This window comes from Anas acuta, chromosome 25, assembly GCF_963932015.1.
Source record: "Anas acuta chromosome 25, bAnaAcu1.1, whole genome shotgun sequence".
NCBI lineage: Eukaryota > Metazoa > Chordata > Aves > Anseriformes > Anatidae > Anas > Anas acuta.
Genome location: NC_089003.1, coordinates 5,147,568 through 5,156,611, shown reverse-complemented (window position 1 = coordinate 5,156,611; position 9,044 = coordinate 5,147,568). Strand labels below are relative to the sequence as shown.

Genomic DNA, 9,044 nt, shown 5'->3' with positions numbered 1-9,044 from the left:
ATGCCATCCAAAGGGACCTGGACAAGCTTGAGAAGTAGGCCCATGTAAACCGTACGAGGTTCAACAAGTCTAAGTGCAAGGTGTTGTACCTGGGCCAGGGCAATCCCAGACAGAAGTACAGACGGGAGAAGAACTTAGTAAGAACAGCCCTGCAGAGAAGGGGGGATCTGGTGGATGCAAAGCTTAACATGAGGTGTCTGTGTGCACTTGCAGCCCGCAAGGCCAACTACATCCTGGTCTGCATCAAAAGAGGAGTGGCCAGTAAGTCAAAGGAGGGGATTTTTCCCTTCTGCCCTTCTGCCCTTTCTTTTCCTTTTGCCCTTGTTAGGCCCCACTTGGAGTACTGTATCCAAGTCTGGGGTCCCCAGAACAAGAAGGATGTTAATCTGTTAGAATGGGTACAGAGGAGGATCATGAAGATCCAGCAGGGCTAGGGAGGTGATCGTCCCCTTGTACTCGGCTCTGGTGAGGCCGCACCTCGAGTACTGTGTTCAGTTTTGGGCCCCTCGCTATAAGAAGGACATGGAGGTGCTTGAGCGGGTCCAGAGAAGGGCGACGAAGCTGTTGAGGGGCCTGGAGAACAAGCCCTACGAGGAGTGGCTGAAGGAGCTGGGCTTGTTCAGCCTGGAGAAGAGGAGGCTCAGGGGCGACCTTATTGCTCTCTACAGATACCTTAAAGGAGGCTGTAGCAAGGTGGAGGTTCTCCCACATGCCTTCATCCCCAGCACAGCTCCACCCAAAGCAAGATGAACACTCTTCCCCAAGAGATGGCACCTTCAAGGTCAAGGGAACATGCCTAGGTAGAAATGTCACAACTGAAGGACTGGTGGCAATTGGGTGTGGAGGAACTAGGGATGTCTTCCTCAGCTTCAAGAGACAGTGACTGAAAGATGACTTGCTGCAGTGTGCCCTGCCCTCCGATGCACAGAGGAGTAAGGCAGTGCCAACAGCTAATTCCCACTAAAGCAATGGCTTTCTCTCTTGGCCATCTCTATGCAGAAGGAAAGACCACACCGTGACACACTTTGGGATGCTGCAAACATTTATTGAGTCTCAGGAGGGAAATGAGAAGACTGAGAAGGGAAATCAGGTGAAGAGGCCCTGAGAGCAGAGAGCAGAATGAACATACAAAAGTTTTTCAGCTTTTCCTATAGCACAGTTGCCACAGGGTATCCATCTTCCTGGCCCACAAATGGAGAGAGGCATGCAGGTCAATCCAGGCTGGTTTATAGGGCCTCACAGAAGAGGTTACCCTCAGAAGAGGGTAACAAGGGAAAAAAAGAAAAAGAGTGAGTAACTGGAAAACAGGAAAGGTAGGCATTGGCTGTGTTGTCAGAGAACGCAGGCTGGCCCCGTCCAGTCTGTCTTTACAGGACAAGGCAAAGATGGTCAGCTTCTCTTAAAACAACAGCAAAAAGTTTGTTCTTCTGTCCAGCAGCATGTTGTGAGTTCCTGGGGTCCTGGTCTGGGAAAGGGTCTGGCATCTTTAGCAGGGGCGGCAACAGTAGCGGCTGGCAATACAAGAGAGGTCACAGCACCCGGAGTTGATGGGGACTCCGTCACAGCTGAGGATGCTGCCAACGGCAGCAGAGGTGGAGGATCCCACAACGGTGTTCTGAGGGAAGGAGCTGAGGATGGGGCCGGGCAGGGTCACCACCACGGGAGAGGGCTCAATGACGACGGTGGAGTTCTGGCACTGCCTGACACAGGGCTCATTGCAGCTGCTGGCCAGCGGGGTCGGGCCGCAGGGCTGGCATGGCAGGCAGGGCTGGCACTGGTTGTAGCAGGACATGTCTTGGGGCAGGAGGTTCACCTGGGAGAGAAGGCAGGGAGGAAGCAGAACATGGGGATGCATGAGGAGCAGCCTGTCAGCACACCTGTCTCTCGTTACATAGCAAATCTTCTCCCCACTTCCCACTCACAATACCAGCAACTCCAAGATTTGTCATGGAACAGAGCTGATTGCAGCTAAGAGATCCATAGAGCTGAGACTCCTTTGTGGAGAATGAGAGGGACAAGAAGGGGCTTCACACTCACCTGGTTCCTAAGGAGGAGAAGGCCAGAGAAGTGGATGAGGGAGCACGGGGCTGGGCTGGCTTTTATAGTGGACCTTAGCTGCGCCATGTCCAGAGGCATCCCTTGAAGCTGTGATTATTTTCTGACAAGCTCCTCTTGAATGCAAAACATCCCAGCTAATGATATGGGCTGTGTGTTTCCTTCCTGTGCTGCTGTTTTTCATTTCCTGCTTTATGCCCTTTCCTCAATTAAAGCAACTTTTGAGTGGCAGGTAGGGAGGCCCAAGTATTTCCATGCAACACATTTTAGTGTGGGCAGAAGATTCAGCTCATGTGCTGGAAGGGTCCAGTAAAGGCAAGTGATGTCAGCCTGGGTGACTCCTTAGGGGCTCTTTGGGACCCTTGTGTCCAGAGGTGACCCAGCTCCCAGGTTGTGACCCTATCCCACTAAATGCTGCTCTCAGGGTAAACCTTCTGACATGTTTTTCCTCCTTCTGTTCTCATATGGGAATACCCATTTTTGGGTAAAGTTTGTGCATGGCCCTTTACTGATCTCGAAAAAAAAAAAAAAAACCAAAGAAAAACAACAACAACAACAAAAACAAAACAAACATACAAAAAAAAAAAAAAAAACACACAAAACAATAAGTAAAACAAAACCAACCAACCAACCAACCAACCAAAAAAGAACAAACAAACAAAAACAAAAACACAAGGACGCACGGGTAATTTAGTGTCTGTTTTTGTAAGATAGAAAAAGAAGAGGATCCTAATGTGAAAGAAGCTTATTTTTGTCACGACACTCAGCAGAACAGGTGGGCATGGGGCACTCCAGCAGTTTCTCTTATCACAACCAGTCTCTGAGGATAAGCTGAATGACTTTGACATGTTAGCACTATGCTAATTATGTAACCTCTCAGAGGCTATGGGATTGTACAAACATGTAAATATACTGCAAAGGGATTGTATAAAGAGTGGCATGGAAAGGCCTTATACTTGCCAGCTTTTGAGGGAAACCACTGCATACCCAGACTTGTGCAACTCTGAAATAAACAATCCCTTGACTTAGTGTGTGGATTGGCTCACTGCATACCACATAATGAATCCAGTGTTTTTATTGGACAACGATATCTGCCAGCCATACACTTGTGAGTCTCTTTCCTTGATACCTGTGCCTTCTCTACTGCCTCCCCTTTTCCTTGCCTGCCTTGCCTGCACCTGCCTGCCAGCACTATGTTTGGGCTGTTCAGACATCCTCTTGGGAAGTCTGAAGGCTCTGACTCTCAGGAACGCCTGAAGGAACAACCCTGTAGGCCCTTCAGACTGCCACTCTTCCTGCCAAGCCTTCAAAGCTGTGTCAGGTTTCTGCTAACAGATGACCAAATACATCTCAAAGAGCCAGGGACCTTGAGGCATATTGTTTTGCTTCTTTGTCACAATCACTGAGGGCTCATCTTACATACCAGAAGCCATTTCCACAGAAGCTCAACTACTGTGAGGAAAAACCAAAGTATCACCAACACCATGAAATAGCTCTCCTTCTTTCAGAATCCAAATCAGCTTCTTCAACTGCTCAGGAAATTTCTTTTCACTCCATGCGTGCCCCTTTCTTGTCCAGCGCTTTCCCTCCCCCCCCGCTACAGGGTGTCTCCCAAGTCCTATGCCTCTTCCTCTCAGCCTCGATCCTCCTCTTGATGAGGATGTTGAGCTGATTTTGCCTTGTGTGAACAATCAACCATGCCATATTCAAGGTCCGATCAACCACACCTGTGACATGGCCAACAGATGTTTGTTTGTCCTGTGCTTGAAGGGGGGACACAGTGGAAACCTCAAGGATCTTTTAAGCCTGCCAAAGATCTCTTTCAGTCCCCATGCATGCCTCCTCTGTTTTGTGCCTTGGGATGTACAGGAGAATCACACTGCTGCGATGCTCCTGATAGTGCCTGTCAGTCATGGATTTCCACCCCTGGACAATGTCAGGTCCTCCTGGGAGTCAGTGCTGGATCCAGGCTGATCTCCTCACACCTGTCTATAGACTCCTGCCAGCATTGTCTCAGAAATGCATCGCAGAGGGGACAGATTCCCATCCAGCCCATTTCAGGCTGGTTCTCCTGAAGGCAAAGGGGATATCTGTCACTCCTTCACCTGAGAGATTTCTGAGCAAAGGGGTTTCAGAGTGCAACCAGCAAAGTGATTTCCAGTTGCGCAAGAGGGATGCTCAGCCTAGTGGGTGCTTCATCCAAGCTCAGCTCCCTTCTGCAAACACAGAAGCAGCTCCCATCCACAGTTTTCTCCACTTGCCAAGGACATGTGCGCAGAACTTCACCCAAGGTTTATATACTGCTAACAGTCTCCTGGAGCTTTCAGAGTAGGCAATAAAAAGTAGGGCAATTAAGAAACCTATGTCCCCAGGAACTGCCAAGCAGTTAGAGTATTGCAACACAGGCCAGCCATTCCAGGGCAATGGGCCATCCCAACAAACCAGAAATGTTTGTCAGAGCTCTGCCTGGGTCTCTTTCTTGCGGTCTACCTCACACCTCAGCCCTGGCAGGGCCAGACCTTCACCTGGGCTAAACTGGTTACTTTCTCTTGTAGCTGTGACTGACTGCATTCTTCCGACACCAGGAAAGGCAAAGAGTTTACCCCAGAACACCTTTGGATACTCCCTCTTGCCTGCATAGTTGATTCCTTCTGGACACGACAAAACTGTACCAAGCAGGGCCGTACGTGGATCCATAAGGAAACAGTGCTGTAATTGAGCAAGGACATGACACCCTGTTGATGGAAGCTGTTGCAGAGGTAACCTGCCTGTAATGGGAAAGTGCCAACATCAGGTGGCAGCTGAGCACTGACAGGAGAAATGTCTGCCAGCCTGAGAACTGAGCCTTGAAATCATGGGCATCCTTAAAGTGCATCTGGGCACCAGAGAGCTGCAGACATCCTGAAGATACCCTCAACAAAGGCAAAAGGAGGAACACAGGATAAACTTCTTGCCCGAGAAGGAGGAAAAAAATAAATAAATAAAAGGGTCTGGGAAAGCAGAAATAAGTGTGAGGAGTTTCCTGTGAGTGCAGGTGTCACACTGTCATGGCCATGTCCCTAGGGGGAGAGGGTGATCAACTCTTGCACAGAGCTTCCCTGGAGCAGATGTGGTCCTGACACTGGAGGGGCCTCAGAGGTCCTGGGTCTGAGGAAAGCTTCTCCATTCTTGCAGGCAAGTGGGCACCCCAGAGCAGCATGGATGCATGGGCATTGCTTGCTGTCCTTGGGCTGTCCCTGCCCAAGGGGTTTTTGGGTCCTCAGAAACTGGATATTACAGTGTGTGGCCCAGTGTGCCTAATACCAATGCTGAGTTGTGAAGGGAGTTTGTCCTGCATGTATGCCAACACCTGGGCCCTGCCAAGTGCTGTTCTGGAGGCGGTTGGGCCATATGGTGTATATGTTGTGCTCCCTGTTTGCTGGACCGGTGTGGGTAGCTGTGGGCAGAGACGCTGTAAGACAAGGGTGGATGTTCACTTGCCAGAGGCCAGTCTTCTTCAGCTCCAATGGCCAGTGCCCAAGAGAGGTCCATCTGCAGTGTGTTGCAACCACCTTTGGGCTCCCCTCCTTGGCAGAAGTGGCACTCCCCTTTTGATTGCCCTGCACTGGCACTACACAGTCACCAACAGCTTCTTCTGGGACCTGCTACCCGTCACACTGCTAGTCTCTGCTGAGAGCTTCTGCACAGCTGTGCTCCTTGATTACAACAGCACCATCAGTTTTCCAGCGCACTTCCTGTCCTCCTTCAGCTCCTGAGGGTGTTACTTGTTGCCTTCTAGAAGCCGACATGTCAGGAGACAGAAGATGCTCTCCACTCACTCTCACTTGACTGCGGTTATGTTGTGCCTGGGGCCATCCTTCCTCCTCTGTACCAATCACATTGCTAACGTCTCCCTCAAAAAAGTGGCATCCATTTTCTCCAGTGGTGTGATGCCTCCCATCCCATCCCATCCCATCCCATCCCATCCCATCCCATCCCATCCCATCCCATCCCATCCCATCCCATCCCATCCCATCCCATCCCATCCCATCCCATCCCATCCCATCCCATTCCCTTCCTTCTCTCCCTCTCCTCCCCCCCCCCAATCTCCACTCCCGTCCTCTCCCCTGTCCCTTCCCCTTCCTTGCTCTATCTCTCCCAATCTGCGATAGCCATGGATGTTTTCTTCCCCTCCAAGGGTCAGTGCCCAACACACTGCAGACCTTCTGCAGTGTGTTGCAACCTCACATTCTTCTGGGAGTGGGGAAGGGGCTCCATAAACACCCATCTTATACCCACCGAGGGCAAAGCCATTATCACAGAATCACAGAATTTCTAGGTTGCAAGAGACCTCAAGATCATTGAGTGCAACCTCTGACCTAACACTAACAGTCCTCCACTAAACCATATCCCTAAGCTCTACATCCAAACGTCTTTTAAAGACCTCCAGGGATGGTGACTCCACCGCTTCCCTGGGCAGCCTGTTCCAATGTCTAACAACCCTTTAGGTAAAGAAGTTCTTCCTAACATCCAACCTAAAACTCCCCTGGCGCAACTTTAGCCCATTCCCCCTTGTCCTGTCACCAGGCATGTGGGAGAACCTCCACCTTGCTACAGCCTCCTTTAAGGTACCTGTAGAGAGCAATAAGGTCGCCCCTGAGCCTCCTTTTCTCCAGGCTGAACAAGCCCAGCTCCCTCAGCCGCTCCTGGTACGACTTGTTCTCCAGATGCCTCAACAGCTTTGTCGCCCTTCTCTGGACTCGCTCAAGCACCTCGATGTCCTTCTTGTAGCGAGGAGCCCAAAACTGAACACAGTACTCAAGGTGCAGCCTCACCAGAGCCAAGTACAGGGGGACAATCACTTCCCTAACCTTGCTGGCCACACTGCTTCTTATACAAGCCAGGATGCCGTCGGCCTTCTTGGCCACCTGAGCACACTGCATTCTCCCAGAACAGCTCAGGAGGGCATACACGGAGGGATGAAACATCTACAGCCAAGGCTGGGATGCAGAATTCTTTAATGAGTGTACAGAGCAAAAGCAGGTCACTCTGAGCTGAGACCCCTCTTCTGAGAAGAGCACAAAGAAAAGGGAGAGAAGGAGGTAGGTGAAGGGATGGAAGGAGAGGCATGAGCCATGTTTTCAGAAAGCGCAGGCTGGCCCCTTCCTGCCAGCATTTGCCAGAGGAGCTGAAAAGGTCAGACATTCTGAAAGCAATGGCCTGAAGATTCCTCCTTTGTGTAGCACCGTATATGAAGTTCCTGGGAGAAGAACCCCAGGGCCATGGCCACTGGCTTCTTTAGCAGGGCAGGCACCTTCTGCCACAGTAGCGGCTGGAAATGCCGGAGAGGTCACAGCAGCCGGAGGTGATGGGGACTCCGTCACAGCTGAGGATGCTGCCAACGGCAGCAGAGGTGGAGGATCCCACAACGGTGTTCTGCGGGAAGGAGCTGAGGATGGGGCCGGGCAGGGTCACCACCACGGGAGAGGGCTCAATGACAATGGTGGAGTTCTGGCACTGCCTGACACAGGGCTCGTTGCAGCTGCTGGCCAGCGGGGTCGGGCCACAGGGCCGGCATGGCAGGCACTGGTTGTAGCAGGACATGTCTTGGGCAGGAGATGCACCTGGGAGAGAGGGCAGAGAAGAAGCAGAGCACATGGATAAGTGACTTACCAGCTCAGTTACCCCATCGCAAAAGGGCCAAGGCAACAGCTGAGGGTGGAGGTGGAGGCTGTGCCAGGAAGCACATGGTGTTCATCGCTTTGTCCTGACAGGGCCCTTCAAAGAGCAGTCTGGCCCAGGAACGCTCTCACATAGTACATAAACCAAAAGCCGCCTCAGACCCATGTCCCAGTCACTGTCTACACAGACTTTCTGTATCCACCCCTCTCCCATGGCAAGAAACTCTGAGGCCCAGCATAGCACTGAAGCACGACCAGATGAGATGTCTATTGATGCAAGATCCCTTCCACTTTGGAAGAGGAGGAGAGAGGGCTTCAGACTCACCTGGTTCCCAAGGAGGACAAGGCGAGAGAACTGGATGGGAGAGCAGGGAGCTGGACTGCTCTTTATACTGGTCCTTCATTGCCGTAGGCCATGAGACACCCTTAACAAAGCTAATAATTTTTTTATCAAGCTCATCTTGAATGCAAACTATCCCAACTAATAATATGTATGGCCTGTGTTGGTTTCCTACACTGCTGCCTTTTCATTTCCAGATTTAGGTCTTGCCCGTGCCCCATTTAAGGATTCTTTGGAGTGTTGGGATGAAAGGCCCAAGGATTTCTAGGGCAGGAATGCATTAGCGATGGCAGAAAACTCAAGTGATAGATGTGTCCTGAGCAGTGAGATGATGTCTGTCTGGGTCACTTTGTTGGGGCTGTTTGAAGTGTCATACTCAGGAGGAAGCTCCCACAAGCTTCAGTTGGTTTCTGAAGGACTTCTGTGCATGAGGGCGTGTCACGTCCTTCCCTTTCCTGCCGTATTTAACTCTTTCTTGGTCCGTAGTTGCCTCCCCAGGTATGCGATTTGTTCTACTGGCTTTTGATCCCATCCCCATTTACATTGCCTTCCAGAATTTATATTCTTTCCCTTTTCGACTCTGACCTTCTCTGTGCAGTCTGTGAGCTGAGGATGGAGCCTGTCAGAGCCACTATCACAGAAACAGATTGGATGATGACTTTGGAATGACACTCGCACTGCCTGCTGCAGGGCTCATTGCAGCTTCTGACAGTGGCATTGGGCTGCAGGGCTTGGCAGAGCAGGCACTGGTCATAGCAGGACAAGTGTTGGGGCAGGAGGTGAAACTGGGAAAGAGGGCAGGGAGGAAGCAGAGTGCAGGGATATGTGAGGAGTAAAATGTCTTCATCCAGACATGATCTGAAAAGAGTGGTCAGGACCAACAAGGAAGCTGCCTCTCTCTTAGATGGAAATTCTACTCAGCCAGGTCCCACATGGTCTCTGAGTCACACCTTTCCTGACTGTGATCTCTCATGACCACCATCGCCAAT

The 9,044-nt window shown here is 51.1% G+C and overlaps 2 protein-coding genes across 2 annotated transcripts; both read right to left on the bottom strand.

Annotated features, from left to right (window-relative positions):
* Positions 1-1,486: 1,486 nt before the first annotated feature.
* On the bottom strand, positions 1,487-2,124 carry LOC137844285 (feather keratin Cos1-1/Cos1-3/Cos2-1-like). Its single transcript, XM_068660506.1, has 2 exons — positions 2,038-2,124; positions 1,487-1,813 (listed from the first exon to the last, which is right to left on the bottom strand). Exons 1-2 carry the CDS (start codon positions 2,122-2,124, stop codon positions 1,487-1,489), a joined length of 414 nt encoding a protein of 137 aa, XP_068516607.1.
* A 5,091-nt stretch (positions 2,125-7,215) lies between these two features.
* LOC137844572 (feather keratin Cos2-3-like) lies at positions 7,216-7,702 on the bottom strand. The gene has a single exon (XM_068661043.1). It carries the CDS (start codon positions 7,690-7,692, stop codon positions 7,333-7,335), a length of 360 nt encoding a protein of 119 aa, XP_068517144.1. The 5' UTR covers positions 7,693-7,702; the 3' UTR covers positions 7,216-7,332.
* Between the last annotated feature and the right edge of the window lie 1,342 nt (positions 7,703-9,044).

Coding starts and splice junctions, on each gene's coding strand:
- LOC137844285 (XM_068660506.1), bottom strand. CDS start 2,124: ATGGCGCAGCTAAGGTCCACTATAAAAGCCAGCCCAGCCCCGTGCTCC. Junction 1,814..2,037: donor TTCTCCTCCTTAGGAACCAG/GTGAGTGTGAAG, acceptor CTTCTCTCCCAG/GTGAACCTCCTGCCCCAAGA.
- LOC137844572 (XM_068661043.1), bottom strand. CDS start 7,692: ATGTGCTCTGCTTCTTCTCTGCCCTCTCTCCCAGGTGCATCTCCTGCC.